Genomic DNA, 17603 nt, shown 5'->3' on the forward strand with positions numbered 1-17603 from the left:
AAAAATATGGACAGGATTAAAAATCTTGATAACAAGGTACTCAATAAAATTTCATCCAAACAAAAGAAAATACTTGTTTACATGATTGTGTACAAAATTTTATACATAATAATATATGATGTGTTTTAATTGGAATGAACTCCTGTATTTACATCAATAATCCAAATGAAAACATTTCACCTCGATTATCATATTATTATGTTATAAATTTTTTGTACATAATTACGTGCACCTAACACTACACAAACTAAAAGGATCATGGTAGCCGTAAATTGATACTCCCTCTGTCCCCCTCATTTCTTTACGTTAATTTTTGGCATTTTTTCACGCTCATTTAAAGCATAGTTCCGTAATATATTTTTGAATTTTTTTGTTCTGAATAAAATTTCGATTTTTAAACTTTTATTCAAGAAAAATAAAATTTAAAAATTATGAAACTATATCTTATAATAGTCTCAAAATACGTGCAAGACGGAGCGAGTAATAATGTGTATGGCATAAAACTATTAAACCAGACACTGCTTCTTCTCGTACGCCTGTTGTCGGTAGACGCATACATGCAATGAATCTACCTTTGTGCATAATGTAGTTGACTTATTGTTATTGAGAATTTGAGATTGACTTGTTTTGATATTATCAACTTAGCTGTCAACTCAGCTGACATTGAATAAAAATACTATTTGTGCTTGTCATTTACAAGTCGCAAACTATTGTTGATTTGTGTGTGAATGGTGCAAACATGTGATTGAAATTATATTTCACTAGAAAATCAAAAATACTAAATACAAAATTATTAAAATTTGATTATTAATATATCTTAACTGAAAATCGGTCCTCAATAGTCAATTCGAACCTGTTATCCAATTTGCCTGATCCATCTGCATACATGGAAACTAATTTAAGCTTTTTCCGTTCCATAAAATAGTATATATATGAAATGTGATATTGAAATTAAAAAAAAGTATAATTTACTCGAGAAATATAAAAAAAGTGGATAAAGTTTAGAGACCGTCTAATATTTAATATGCAAAATGAGTATAGCAGAATAAAGTAATAGATGTAGTTAAAATTTTGTATTATAAAATTTTATTATTTTAGAATATATATAATTAAATGGATATCTCAAAATGAAAACTGTATAGAAATGAAAATAACAAAATAAGTATGAGCAATCTTTTTATATATGTAGTGATCGACGAATAATTTAAAAGCGCCAAAATATGTTACTTTCTTCATTCTACTTATTTCCATATATTTTATTAATGTTCGACATGCACTTTAATATTTCTATAGAATATAATTTATAACTTAATTTTAAATTATTATTTTCTGAATAAATTTGAAATATTATTTTTTTATTTAGAAAAAAGAAAATCTTAAAACCAAGTTATAGATTGTACTATACAAAATATTAAAATGTCCGCCACCAAGGCCAGTCCTTGAGTAATGCGAACGCTTAGGACACCACTATCTCGGGACACCAAAAAATCTATGCATATGTAATATATAACGATAAAATCATGCATTTGTATATTTATGTGTATTTGAATTGATTGTGTTATTAATTTTAAAATAATATTTTTGATCATGTCAATGTATAATTTGAATATATGTAAATTTTCTTTTTACGATCTTGAACAATAGAAGCATCATTTTTAAAATTAATCTATGACGCCCAAATCTCTAGGATCGGCTGTGTTTGCCGCATCCACCTCTCGTCCCAAATATATACAATTGAGTGGAAGAGATTATTAATAAATGGGAACACAGGTTTGTGCAAGAGTACCAACGCCGGTCGTAAAAATATAGCCAATCACTGGGTGACCTCTGAAGAACGGAACATGATCAACATCACTCAAGACTTGCCCGTCTTTGGTCTTTGTGTTATTTTCTTTGATGCAGAACCAATGAAACCAAATATTGAGAGAGAAACAAGACTTTGTAATTTGTACCTTCAACACAGAACAAAGTCCCGGTCTCAAAATTCCGAAGACCGGTTCCGAATCCGACTTCAAAGACTCGACATTCATTTATTTCATTTAATTTAATGAAAGAATATACGAATTATGTTAGCATATATCTGATGAGAAAAAAAAATGGAGACGGTAATTTTCTGAATATACGGTAACATTCTTATACATACATTAAAAATTTAAAATAAATTATATAATATCTTTTTCTCATTAAATGTATGTTATAAACACCGAATCCATGAAAGAAATGTGATAATATAGTACTCCTGACAAAAAAAAAAAAACAATAAAACACAGTACTGGTATACAATATTGTGCATGTTTGTTTAAAAGAAAAAAGAGCTTAAAAGTAACTTTTGCTTTTATTAACCCGTTTGTGAAAAAAATTAGAAATATTTATAAAAAGTTGAAAATATTAACTCTTTTTCCACGGTTTCTACCTTTTTTCTGAACAGTTTAATAACTTATAAATTTTAACTTGGTTAATTATCACTTCTACTCTATTTTTTTGTTTAAGCAAGAAGTCATTTTTTAAGTTACCCCAAACCAAAAAAGTATAGTTCGCGATATTTAAAACCACTTATTAAGGTGAACTAGATCACCTTGATCAAGTGTCTTTGTACAATAAAGACGGTGTCAAACGGATAATTCGAATACGGATCTACTTGTATCCGTATCCGGATTCGAATCCAAAAATTCATATCTGTATCCGAATCCGAATTTGAAATTTTTTAAAAGATGATATCCGAATCCAGATCCGACGGATATTATCTGGATTCGGATAATATCTGGATCTGAATCTAATTTTTAATCAGAATATTTATTTATCTATTAAAATTTCTAAAAAATCATAAAAAATAGTAAAAATTAAAAAATAATTTTTAAAAACTGAGAAAAAAATTAAAATCATTAAAAAAGGTTTATATTAATTTAAAAATTAATTCTTATTTATCTTTCAATATAAATTTGTTATCTTTAAGATATTCAACTCAAAGAAAATTATGATATATGTCTATAATATTTTAAAATTATACAAAATTTATATAATATATTAATTTATACATATATAAATACACACATTATATAGTTATTGAATAATAATAATAAATATATATATAATATTTAATATCATATATATATTTAATTTCGGATTCGGATATTATTGGATACGAATATGCCTATATCCGTATCCGTATCCGGAATTGTCAGATTCGGATGCGGATAATATACTCTTAGTCTCGGATACGGATAATATCCGCTTTATCACGGATACGAACGCGGATTTTTCGGACGGATATCGGATTTTTCGGACTGTTCTGACAGCCCTAATCAAGTCTAAAGAAAATCAGCGGATACTCTCCCCCTCTCAAACCCTAGCCTCCATCAAAAGTTTTCGAGGGGGCTTCCATCGGTTGTAACTGGTGGAAAGCCCCGATTTCTTGTTTTCGTTTATTTAATCTTGTTTCCCTTTCAATAAGTTCCCAAATCTATTTGGATTTTGTTAGTCTCTCCTTCTTGTGAGAGTTGATTTTTGTTTTGGTGTGTTTTGATGTTCTTCATGACCGACGTTATAGATCGGCTTGATTTTCATGGGTTTGATTCAGATTTGAAGTTTATTATGGAATCGCATCTATGGTCGATTGTTCAGAACAGTCAGGTGAAAGCCAATCGTGTGAAAACCAATCAGGTGAAAACGAGTACATATGTTCAAATCATCTTCAAATCGCTTAGTTGCCTCTCCAAGAAAGAAGGATTTAACAGTGATGTAATACAACGTCTATCCAATTTCGATTATATTTGTAGATGCCGTATGACTTTTGATGAATGAATTGATTCCTTTTTATCAAAAAAAAAGTTACCCAAACGGCCTCATTGTAATTAGCCGTTAACAATTCAAATTTTATGATTTTTAAATATTCGAAGCAGCAGTCAACCTGAAACTAAGCAATTCTATGGATTCCTTTCCTCGTGATCGTATATATTTTGCAAATATCCGCGTAAGACGTTTCCATTACAAACGAGTGGCGAGCAATTGATATATGTAAAGTGATAATATGAGGTTTGTATATTAAAATATCCATCATGATCGTTAATAATTATTAACTGAACATACGTGGATTCATTTTACTCACTAGAACCACTATATATATTATTATAATAAATCTTGAAAATTAATTAGCAGAAAACATAACGGAATCCTAATTGTCAGATGTTGTGTGAGTCACATGAATTACAAAATAAAATTTGAATTGAAGATTACAAAACAAATACTATAAAAAGATCGTGACAAATACATCATCGATTTATTAACTTTTTCATTTATATGTTTTTAAAATTTAACGGGGTGATACACATGTAGCGATTATAGTGGCTTTATTAATTGCCGTGAAGATCGAATAGTTGCATGATTATTTTTGATGAAAATGATAGAGACTTTGATATAATAGCCGATAATTCAATTAAAACTGGCTTCACATGCTACGCAGAGCATGTACAATGCATATTATAGATTGTATATAGTTTTTTTTATTTTATAACAGTCTCTTGATAAGATATTTATGTATATATGTCATATCAGATGGTTTTTTTTTATATTTAAAAAAATTTGAGCTTTTTGTTGTATATATAAAGGTACACCGGATAATATGTTTAATTTTGAAAATTATCGGATACAGGAATAAATGACAAGTCAATGAATATTTCAGTCCTATATTATATGGTTTTTGCACATACACTCTGTACATTTTCATTAAATCAGTAAAGATAATTTTAAGATAGTAATTTTTTGTAATATCTATATATGAAAGTGACGGTGTAAAGAGTGTAGCAACGAATGTGAAAATTTTGGGATTGTGAATGAAGAACATGAAACTAGGGGAGGACATGTGAATGGACATGATCAAAAGAAATCATATAGAATGGATAGTTGAAATTATATCTCAGTTGTTACTCGGGGTTTAGACTTTTTTAAGATGGTACGCAAAATAATTTTGATTTTCGGTTAGTACACTTAAATTATTAGGTCATTTTGTACCATACTCTTCCTATCAAATCCCGTTACTTAACATTTACTAATCCTAAATTAACTTTAAAATAAAATAAAATAAATTTAAAAACATCAGACCGTACACCTCGTTTCTTTTTTGATTAATCTAAACGGTGGCGTCACTGCAGACCCCACACCTCACCATCACCATACCTTCTTCCTTCATATGCTAAACGACCTCCATAGCAGTTACGAGGCTGCCGAAGATACTATCCCTGCCGCAAACCTACATCCGCGACACAAGTCCCAACCGTTGCCTCCCTCTCCGTCGTTTCTCTTTTGTAAACCCTAGCGTCAACACTCCCTTGCCATTCTATACTTCTCCACCTCTTCGATTGTAATCCCCTGATATCCAACTCGTTTCCTCACCACCAACCCTCTCCGACTCAACTCTACACCATTTTCGTCTCTCGACTGACGTTACTACCCCCAAATCAGCGATAATAACACATACACATATATACAACTAGTGTACATACAAGCAGCAAAACGTACATATACAGATAGTAATTTGTAAGATTAATGGATGAAATCAAAAGAGAAGTTTGATTACCGACCCGATTCACAAACCCTAGCTCACGGACTGATTTGGGTCCTTTTGTTGTGTATTTTAATGGTGTTATTACTATTTTATATGAAAAAGAGAGTGAAATGAGATAATGGATGACTTAAGTAAGACAGATTCGTCACCAGAGGAAGATTCCGACGGTATTGCAGGTGGTAAGGAAGATTGGTTTAGCTGGGATGGAAAGGGGATGGGGGAATTAGGAGTCTGGTGTTCAGTCGTCAGGTGATCAACATATGAATAATAGTTCAGAAGATTTGCCGAAAGCATCTGCAGAATCAAGTCTACTTAACAATGCTTGACGGGAGGAATATAATAAAAAATGGTATAATAGTATAAATGTACCAATAGTTAGACAAAATTATTTTGCGGACCATTTAGAAAAACCAAAACCACACGTGTATTATTGGGCATTTCCCTGTAAATGATTATGTGACTACCATTCTGCCAATGACCATGCATGATCTAGTTAACTAAACTATAGTAATATTTTTGAGATAAAGTTAGTTATATAGGTTACATCCCGAAATAACAATTTCATTAATCGTCACAGTTTGTGGAGCCCAAATACACAGGCATCAGTTTATTTTATCATTTAAACTTACAAATTTTATATACGAGTATCATTCATAAGGGTCGTTTTGTTGGAATTTCTTTGGTATTTGGTATGAATCTTGTTCAATCTAAGCCAATACATGATGTTTGGTAAAGAATATTTTTTCTGATATCCATTTCTCTAACCCACAAGTTATGAGATTTTCATATCCAAAAAGAGAAGCGGGTATGAAACATGGATCTCACGAATTAATATTTTCCGCTTCTATTTTCATTTCTATTTATATCATTGTATGTACTCTTTTTTTTTTGTTTGAAAATATCATTGTATGTATTAATTTCGTCCCAAAATAGTTGTCACATTTCTATATTTATTAGTCAAATTGATTAAATTTTGACCAAAGATTATAAGTCAATCACTCTTTATTTTAAAAAACTGAAAATTATATCTTAAAGTAGATTAAAAGTTATTTCCGGTGACATATTTTTTTTTATTTTGTCAATTGATAAAATATTAATAAATTTCAGTCAAAATTTAGTCAATTTGACCGGAACAAAACCAAATGTGACAACTATTTTGGGACGGAGGGAGTAAATTATTACTACCCCGGTCCCTTTTTACTTGTCACTTTGACTTTTTGTACGTAACTTAAGGTGATTAAAAAACATAATTCCACTCATTTTTCTTAAAATTTTCTTTTTATGAGTAATAATATAAACTATAAATTTTAATTCAGAAAAAGAAAATTTTAAAAATAATAAGTAGAAATATGTTTTTTAATCATCTTAAATAACGCGTAAAAAGTCAAAGTGACAAGTTTAAAGGGACGGAGGTAGTAGCATAAAATGAAATTAATGACTTTAAAATATAATAAATGTTAATAATGTTTTAAATTAATTACAATTAAATAACTCATAAATATTTTAGTTTCAATCATATTTATTTCATTACCCGACTAAACACATGATATTTACTATAATCTTCAACCCTATCATCTGATTTTTTATTCCAACCCCATGCTTCCATCTTCGACCAAACGACCCTTCAATATTTATCGAGACGAGCGAGTGAAATCTGGATCCTCGGAATACCGGACTATGACCCACCGGTTCAGCTAAGCCCACTGTACACAAACTTAAATTAACTAAAAAACTAACGGAACAAAACAAAATCAACAAAAAGTTTGAGTTACCAAACTCCCAAACATGCCTTACCATTCTATCTCATCTCTCTCGCTCCTCCCCATTCCTATCCGCCAAAACTTGTCCAAACACCACCCACCATTTCATCAACCACCTCACTCACTCCCACTCTCCATCAAATCTTCACTCGACAACAAGCCACCCAAGTCCAACCAAGGCTCATGGGTCAGCCCAGACTGGCTCACTTCTCTTACCAAGTCTCTCACTCTCAGCAAAGATGATTCCAACATACCCATTGCCAGTGCAAAGCTTGAAGACGTGTCTGAGCTTCTTGGGGGTGCTCTTTTCTTGCCATTGTTTAAGTGGATGAATATGTATGGGCCCATTTATAGGCTTGCTGCTGGGCCGAGAGATTTTGTGGTGGTCAGTGATCCAGCTATTGCTAAACATGTTTTGAGGAATTATGGCAAGTATGCTAAAGGTCTTGTTGCTGAGGTTTCTGAGTTCTTGTTTGGCTCTGGCTTTGCCATTGCTGAAGGCCCTCTTTGGACGGTAATTTTTTATGCTCTATTATATTTGCATTTTCACCCTTTTGGATTTTTTTGCTAACTGCTTGATTAGAATATTTTAATTTCGTGTTGACTTTATTGTATGTTTGTAGCATTTCTATCGTGCATTTCCTCTACAATTGATAATTGAGACTTTGTTATAGCATTTATGTAATAATCCGGTAGATGCGGAACTAGAAATTCAGGAGAAATAGGAGGGAATGTTTGTAACAAGTGTCTTAATATCAAGAGAAATAGTTTAATACATGGGTTATCATGTAACTTTTGATTATTTTTGAGGTCTGTGGACACAATAAGAGTTTTAGAACCTGGGAACAATGTGACTGGTATAAGTATGAGAACTTTGGAAACTACGAGGAAGAATGAAAATTTTGAAAACATTGAAGAAGATATGTAGCTAAAAAGGAGATGAGGGCTTCAGCAAGGGGTGGATGCACAAGGGGGAAGGTAGTCGCGGCATATTATTTTGACAGAAATTTAAGCATACACCATTTGCTAGATTTAAGTAATGCTGTGGGTTTGAATATTACAAAATGAAAATCGTCGTTTCTTATCATATATTTATCTTCCAGAGTTGGCTTTTATCTAATTTTGTAGACTCGTACCAACTTCAAAAATGGTCTGGGGTTGCAATATACTACTGTAATAAATCATTGTATACTAATTTATTTTTATAGGAATATCAGCACATTTGCGAAATAGAAATATACCTCCACTGTCTTGAATTTTTGAATTTCCCGTTGTTTACAACTAGCTCAAGTTGCGTTAACGTGTGGGTGGGAGTTGTTTTCCTCCTCATCCTAAACCTGAAAATAGTGTTACATAATAGGCACTAAAGAAATCATTAACCCTATTTGGCAATTAGCAGATTTAATTATGTGTTTTGACTAGCTGGAGTAGCTGCTTTGCTTTGACCAACGGATTGAATTCGTTGTTTTGTATGAGACTGTTTGGTACATAGTTGTCTGATTAGCTTTTTGTATATTAAGTAGACAGTTGACACATGACAATCCTCTAATTAAAAAAAGTTCCACCAAATTAGTTTTTTGAGTCCAAACCGGTATTGCAGTCTGCTAACTACCAAACACCAATATTAGACGATTTACATGGTAAAACCTCTAATTTCTTCTTATAAACCTCTAACTTTCAAACAGGGCCATAATAAAGAAATTAACTTAAGTATCTGGGTACATTATTGCCATAACATTCTGTGTAATTAGAGAGTCTTCCATACAAAAAGTCACTTGACTTGTCAATATCTACCGATGATAAGTTTTTTTATTGCTTTATGTTGAAACTTTTAATTCTCCTGGTGCCATTATAATATAAGACCAACTTTAGCCAAGATGCTTATGTTTAGTAGAGCTTCAATATTTTTCCATTTTTTAAGCAGCAAGAATTTTAAGGTTGCCATTGAACTACAACACCACATGCTCATTGTATACATTGATTACAACACATACTATCACAACTGGAAATACTCATCTTTAAGTACATAATATGTAAACTTACATCATTTTTTTTTCTTTTTAATTATTCGAATTCACTGATTGACATACATGTGGTTATGTTGCATTTGTTAAATGCTCTATTACGGTGTCACAAAAAAGAAAATAGATACTGAGAACAAACCAACCAAAGCAACATTTGTAAAATGCAACATGACCACTAAGTATAGGCTATCAATCCCAGAAATAAAGTAACTGGAGAAATTTTTTAAGACAAGCTTACATGTCACATGTTAAATAATAGAGTAAACTTCAAAGTTGTGGCCAAAGTTTACACCGATTTTTAAAAAGTTGGCCAGAGTTCCAAATTCTCAAAAAGATGACCAAACTTTGGCTCCGCTTTTTAAAAGTGTGGCTCCCGTTAAATGTCACTAACGGAAGCCTAACGGAAGCCACATTTTTGAAAAGCGGACCAAAGTTTGGCCACTTTTCTGAGAATTTGGAACGAATAGAAGGGTAAAAATGAGTTTCAAATTCTCAAAAAAGTGGCCAAACTTTGGTCCGCTTTTAAAAAATGTGGCTCCCGTTAATGCATTTAACGGGAGCCACACTTTTAAAAAGTGAAGCCAAAGTTTGGCCATCTTTTTGAGAATTTTAAACTCTGGCCAACGTTTTGAAAATCGATGTAAACTTTGGACACAACTCTGAAGTTTACTCTAAATAATAAGTACTAATAGATATAGTATAACTTGTGCTATGATTTAAATATATACAATGTGAATTTGTCTATGTGGTTAGAGCTCGCCAAAGGTAGATTATGTACTTTCTATAATTATAAAGTATACTTAAGTTGAGCATGTGGTATACACTTTCAGTGTAGCCATACATGCTCCGAAATGCAAAGTTAATGGTATTTTGAACCTAGATATATTTTTAATCTCTAACAATTAACAAATCTAGTGTATGATAGGCGAGACGCAGGGCTGTGGTTCCTTCGCTTCACAAGAAGTATTTGTCAGTGATGGTTGACCGGGTGTTCTGCAAATGTGCCGAACGACTGGTGGAAAAGCTTGAAATTAGCGCATTAAATGGCTCTGCTGTAAATATGGAGGAACAGTTTTCTCAGTTAACTCTGGATGTTATTGGTCTATCAGTGTTCAACTACAATTTTGATTCGCTTAATGCTGATAGTCCTGTTATTGAAGCAGTTTACACTGCTTTAAAAGAAGCAGAGGCTCGATCAACTGACATATTACCATATTGGAAGGTTGATTCTTACCTCAATGGCTTTGCTTAATCCAAATTCCGATGTGATTTGTTTTTCATTTAAAGTTAAACATGTCTTCCTTTTTACTTCTATTGCAGATTGAAGCATTATGTAAGATTATCCCGAGACAAGTAAAAGCTGAAAAAGCTGTTACAGTGATTAGAACAACAGTCGAAGAACTGATCGAGAAGTGCAAGAAGATTGTGGACACTGAAGGTGAAAGGATTAGCGAGGAGGAGTATGTAAATGAAGCCGATCCTAGCATTCTACGGTTCCTGCTAGCCAGCAGAGAAGAGGTAAACACTTTCAATTTTTTCAGCCTGATAAACATGTGATCTAAGATAACATCGATGTGATCTAAGCCTGACAATTACATTTTAATTGTCTCATATCTTATCTAAGATAATATACATGTGCTAGGTCTCAAGCACACAGCTGCGAGATGATCTTTTATCGATGTTAGTTGCTGGCCACGAGACCACCGGCTCTGTGTTGACATGGACATCATATCTTTTAAGTAAGGTACCACCACTATTTTCACATATTAGCAAAATTTGCAAGTTGGTGAACAGTCAAACAAAAAGAGAAGCAGTTGATTTTGGATAGAATTTGAATTCAATTAATATAAATGATTAATTCGTATCTAGCTTAATTAACTTTCAAGTTTTAACCAACAAAGTATCACTTATGCATACATAATACATTGAACTTAACATATAAGAGTCAAAGTGTGAAAATTTGTTTAAATCAATATCTCATCCTGATGTTATGCAAGGAAGTCATCACTGTTGCTAATACTTACCACAATTGATAGGCGAAACCTTGATATTCACCCATGATGACTTGCAGCAACAGAAATAAGCTTGAGACGAAAATAATTTTGATAAGGGTGAATTTACATGAATGACAAGTTTTAGGGTTGAGAATGTTTATTTGTTTATGCCAATGGTTTATATGAGCAGACAGTGTAACTTTGGAGGTCCAGCAGTTTAAGCCTTTGTCTCAGAACTTGGTTGCTGTAAAATACTTTGTCCAATTTAGTTCCATGACATGGAGTACACTACATATGCTTAATTCTTTATAAACGTGCAAATAATCAATAAGATGCTAATGCTTACTCTACTGTTTTCCTGCTTGATACCTTTATTCAGAACCCTTCTTCTTTAGTAAAAGCCCAAGCAGAAGTTGATAGAGTTTTAGAAGGAAGGCCTCCTACATATGATGACATTAAGAATCTCAAGTACCTGACACGCTGCATAAATGAGTCGATGCGTCTTTATCCACATCCTCCTGTAGGTTGCATCCTTTCCTTTTAGTTCAGTGAGTGGCTGTGTAACTCTTTAAATTCATTCATTGTCCTGGATTTATCAATTTAAGGTTCTGATTCGAAGAGCTGAAGTTGCTGATGAGCTTCCTGGGAGCTACAAGGTTAATCCTGGGCAAGACATAATGATTTCTGTATATAATATCCATCATTCTTCAAAGGTAATTCTGCTCATTCCGGTTTATTACAATTACATTCCATCTTATTATTGTCGTTTTCCTTCTGCTCATAAATTTGAAAATCTAGGTTTTATTACATTTTATGGGGACATTAATTTTCTCTTAAGCAATTACTACCATATAGACGTACCATATTTTGTTTTATGATTATCTATATTTATGTGAAACCCAGGTCTGGGACAGGGCAGAAGAGTTTATTCCGGAAAGATTTGACTTGGATGGCCCGGTGCCAAATGAATCAAATACTGATTATAGGTATCGAGGACTCTTTCATCTGAATTCAGTTATACATAAGATGTACTGTTGGATTAGAGATCCGTTTAGATATGGGCATATGGCTTACAATCTCACGCACATGTCTGTTTTCCTAAATTATTGGGACTCTCACATAACAATATGTACCATTGCAGATTTATCCCATTCAGCGGAGGTCCTCGCAAATGTGTAGGTGATCAGTTTGCTTTACTGGAAGCAATTGTGTCGCTAGCTATATTCCTGCAGCACTTGAGCTTTGAGTTGATTCCAGATCAGGTTATCAACATGACAACAGGAGCCACTATTCACACAACGAATGTAATTTTCTCAATTAATAATAGTTTTTAATTTCAACTGCACACTCATGCTCAACATTAATGTCAAAGATAGCCTGGAGAGGTGAGCTAAAAAGAGATAGAAGCAGTTTTACTGATTACATTTGCACAAAGTACTAAGTTATAAGTTATAACAACGCTTCAATATAACGATCCGTTAAAACATGTTATAAATTCAGGAGGCCCGTAGTCCCAAATCCCGAGCAACTAACTGACCAAATTTGTTAATATTTCGGCTTTAATAGTATAGATATGTATATTGATGTACAAATTCATTTTGTTCCCAACCACTTCCATTCCTTCTAACCAAACAAAGTGTAAAAGGAACACATATTACACAATGTCTTTTGTACTTATATGTAGTTGGTGATAGCAGCATAAGGTGGTAAATTATATAGTGAACAAGAACAAAGCTAAATCTATGTTTAGTGAAAATAATTTGCTTGCCTAATCCCTAGTCTAGTCTTTAGGAAGTTCTAATACCCTTTTTCAGCAGGCAGTCTTCCTTCTATATACAAGACATAAATACTTGAGGCCACTTATTTTGCCATGACAGCGAAAAAACTAATTGTAAATCGGGTATGGACTTATATTATCTCTGCTTACAATCTGCCTTTTTCAGGGATTGTACATGAAAGTGTCCAAGCGGCAAATCAAATCAGCAGCTGTTTCCTCAATATCTAGGTAAACTTTATAGTTCTGTACATAAAAGTGGCAATATGTTGTATAGAATGTGGGATGATGAAGGTGATCCACTGAGGCTTCGACTCTATTGATTTATTAACCGAGAAAGAAAATTCATTTAGCAGCTGAGAACAGAGGCAAGTCTTGCAAGTTATTTGATAAAAACATAGTTGGCCTCATAAGTACTACTGTATATAAATATTGTTAGTGTCAATTACCTGCTCACAGTCTAGATTACGTATAGGTTATTTACATAAACACTGCCACAGGATTACTTGTGTGTTGTGTATCCATTACCATGTCCAGATGATCCATTGCAGAAGTACTAGCTATATAATAGTAATTGAATATGGGTTCACCTTTCGGCATACAAACACGAAAGTATGCAAACACGAAATGAAATGACTAAATTTGGTGTCGAATGTGTTTACCCTTGGGCACATAACACGACATATGTTTATAATATTATATGTAAATATGAATATATTTGTAAAAAACTAAAAATATATCCAAAATATAATATTACATGTAAATATATATTTTGAATAAATATATGTAAAAATATATCCAAAATTATAATAGTTTATATATTTATTTTTTATTTAGCCCTACACGAAAACACGACATGAAAAGTACACGATCCTATATGGGTACATATATGGGTTTACCATTCTCAGACACGAAACACAAAAGTACGTATACTAATTGCGAGGTCTAATGCTATATACTATGAAAATTATAATTAGTATTGTGTACTGTGTAGTATAAACATAATAGTATACTACATACAATATTCGTATTATAAACTGGATGTATTCTCTGATTACTAGCTATATTTTACTATGCTTATGTTGGTAAAAAAACATCCTCAAGTCTACCTATCAACTGGGTAAAAATATGCACGGCGCCCCCCGACCTTTCTGTTGTATGAGTGAACATCTGTAAATTCATCATATGAATGCTTCGCCCAGGTGTAGATCTCGTCTTTTCTTTTCGTTTGCATAATACTAGATAAAATATGATAAAGGTGAAGTATATACCAGAGCATCCAATAACGGAAGCACTTGGAATCAAATAATATGCTTCTAAATCTTCCAGTACATGTCCCAACTTTATATAGTGCCTCTTCTTTGTGTGATATGGTCAGCTTTCCATATATAGTACAAAAATGGTAGGTGCTAACGAAAGTTGATACTTTGTTTGTATCTTTATCATTATTGTCTTAGAGCGATATTAGGATTGCTCTTTTTTTAGTTTTGAACTCCGGCTCAAAATTGAAACTCTGCATCAACCAGTCACATAACAAAAGTTGCAGATGGTTTGGCATTACAACTTATAAAACCATAATTTCCTTCGAAAGCATAACCCAATCAACAAAAACTGTACAAAACCTTACTTTGCATGGATAAAAGAGCGATATTAGTAGCCCCACCTAGAAACGGGAATATCAGTAGGAAGAAAAATGGGCTAATCAAAAGAAGGGGAACTGTATTTAAATATAGTGGATTAAGAAACTTTAGTTTGAGGTCAGTGATTCAGTTGTTGCCTCATGACAAAACTAATAGAGGTTTATTTTATTGATTATATATGGGCAACCTGTGCCCACACAATCTGGAGTGGAATTTTACCATTATGACGACACTTCAACCCTCTGCTTTAGAAAAAACAGGTCACTTGGCAGCATTTCACAGGGTGATAATGAAACAAGAACATACCTATAACAAATATATTAACCTTTACTATTTGCTACTTATCACCCTCAATTTTGGTAAGCCTGGGACTTGTGGGACCTTCACTAGTATTGCTCTTGGTCTCAAATCCATGGGGAAGATGGTTTTGCCTATTGATTGATGATTATGATCCTTCCCTCTGAACTATATTTTCATTCATGACCAGACTATGGAACATTGCCATCACCAACTAGTTGTTACCTTCTAACCCCCTGCATCTTCTTTTAAAGTCACATATATGAAGTTTTCATGACACTTTCTCGGTACTAACATTTTCAGTTTTCACAAGTGAATACGAGAGTAACATTTGGTACTATATACATTAGAGTTCAATGGACATGTTAGAAAACACGTTCTGATTTAATTGGCAAAGAGCAGCCTCTTGCTGAACGTGTATTATGATTTACGAGTGTTGAAAGGGTCTCACAAACTGGATGAAGACCCTATATGCTCATTCTGTTTTCTTGGATGATTGAATAGCTCATTCTTGTTTTCTACTTATGAGAAGCAATATTCGTCTGTGAATATAGATGAGATATGTAATATCAAAAATATTCTTAGATACTCGCAATGGATGCTGTGGCAGATAAAGGGAACTAGTATAATAATGAGAGATTTTAATAATAGCACATGTAAATGAAAAACTCAAAAGTAGGGTGAAAGAAATGATAGATGTGGTCTGTGTCTGTCATGTGATGTGGATCAATAGTGAGGTGCCAATGGCATATGCCTTGGAAGATGCCTCCTTTTCTCCCCATCTCATTCTCCTTGCTTCCTTTTTTCTACCAAAAGTGATTACACATCATTCCCCTCCTATATAACCACTAACAAGACCTACCTTCTTAACCTCCTCAATAAAAATTCCACCATTTATGTTATCCACGATGTGACGAGGTGTTCTCACCTGTCGCACACTCCTGCCACTGGCGGCAGGAGTCGACAGGCAGTAGTGGCGACCGTGGTGGTGTTGGTTGTGGTGTCTGTCAGTCATGCATTTCCCCTGAGGAAGGCTTGATACTGTGATAGGGCAACTTCGATCCTTTGGCATTTTCGATTCCTCCATGTTCTTCAGCAGAAGGATGGAATCACTACAGGGCGAGTCAGATTATCTATATAGTCCTATATATGTGTGTCTTGTTCGATTCAAGTTAAGTTTTTTTCTTAATGTTGTTACAAACTATGGCAGAGCTTCTGTCTAAGTTCAAATAGACTCTGCCACTCTGGCTTGCACGAAATTTAATAATTAATATTTGAATTGTGTTTGTATTAGTTCAGATTGTGTCTATTGGTAAGCTGCATATGCATGTAATTTCAAAAAACATGTGGTACTATTTCCCATCGGCAAGTGAGAATATTATAGATATCAACGTAGTTGTAATGGAAGTGCACGTTTATTTATATACACACACGTACGCATTTCCTGATAAAATCCTGTAAACTTATCGAGCCAGAGTTTTGCATGCTATTGCTACTCATCAGAAATATGTGTATGTTGTTTTCTTTTCTCTCCTGATATCTTCTTTGGCATGCGGTTCTCAGATATTAAATCAATTTTAAGCAAAGAGGCAGGAAAAAAGTTGTTTTGATGTGAAGTTTTCAAATATTAACGCCCAAATTTTTTACGGACTTGTTCCCGAGTTTAAACAATTAAAAATTGGAATAGTTTCACCAATATGCTCCCCAATTGGAAGGAAGGTATGTGATTAACCTTCTCTCCCTCCCACACCCAAATGTTTATATTTCAGTTGGACACGGAGCTTAACAAGATATATAAAATAAGATTAGAAAGTAAGAAAAATGAAAATAATCACGGAGTCCATATATATTTAATGTATAAAGTAAGTATAGTGGAGAAAAGTAGGTGAGCTAGTTGATTTTTATATTATAGAATTTTATTATATTTGATAAATTTTGAAATGCAAAGAATTGAATGATACATCCAAAATAAAGTGTAATTAATTGACTGGGACAAAGGGATTACTAGCTTATACGCCGCGCTTCACAGCTATAACCAATATTTTTCTTAATAAATTAATATCATTTTGTACTATATGGCAAGTGTTTAGATACAAACTTCTTATAATACAAACGTATAAAAAATCACTAAATATTTTGAATAGAATCACTGAATGTTTGAACAGAATAACTAAATTCCTTATTAGTTTAGTGATTAATTATTCTTACAAATAATTAAGCATGTAAAAGAAACTGGTTGTTAGACATATTACTTATATACGCATGAAGCGGGTAATTGTATTTGTATATACGTTTTCTTCAAAATATCGTTTAACTGTCTCTTTATGAGAACATGCAATTGCAATTTACTGTTTATTCGACTCGATCATTGGTGTAGATGCCGTATGGCTTTTTATTATTAGATTAACACCTTTGTTAAAAAAAAAAAAAAATACTTATATATGCATGTTGAGTTACATGCATACCATTTTTATTTGAAAATTTTGGATATTATATATTTTTTCCAAATTGAACATTACAAAGTATAAAACATGTTTTTATTCATATAGTTTTC

At 32.8% G+C, this 17603-nt stretch overlaps 1 protein-coding gene across 1 annotated transcript; it reads left to right on the forward strand.

Moving 5' to 3' along the window:
- The first annotated feature begins 7307 nt into the window (after positions 1-7307).
- LOC108220021 (carotene epsilon-monooxygenase, chloroplastic) lies at positions 7308-13464 on the forward strand. Its single transcript, NM_001329171.1, is given in 9 exon segments — positions 7308-7834; positions 10270-10566; positions 10665-10862; positions 10987-11088; positions 11718-11858; positions 11944-12051; positions 12242-12324; positions 12480-12642; positions 13282-13464. Coding segments are annotated over 9 exon segments (1647 nt in total). The 5' UTR covers positions 7308-7345; the 3' UTR covers positions 13348-13464.
- Positions 13465-17603: the final 4139 nt, after the last annotated feature.

Source organism: Daucus carota, chromosome 5 (assembly GCF_001625215.2).
Source record: "Daucus carota subsp. sativus chromosome 5, DH1 v3.0, whole genome shotgun sequence".
NCBI lineage: Eukaryota > Viridiplantae > Streptophyta > Magnoliopsida > Apiales > Apiaceae > Daucus > Daucus carota.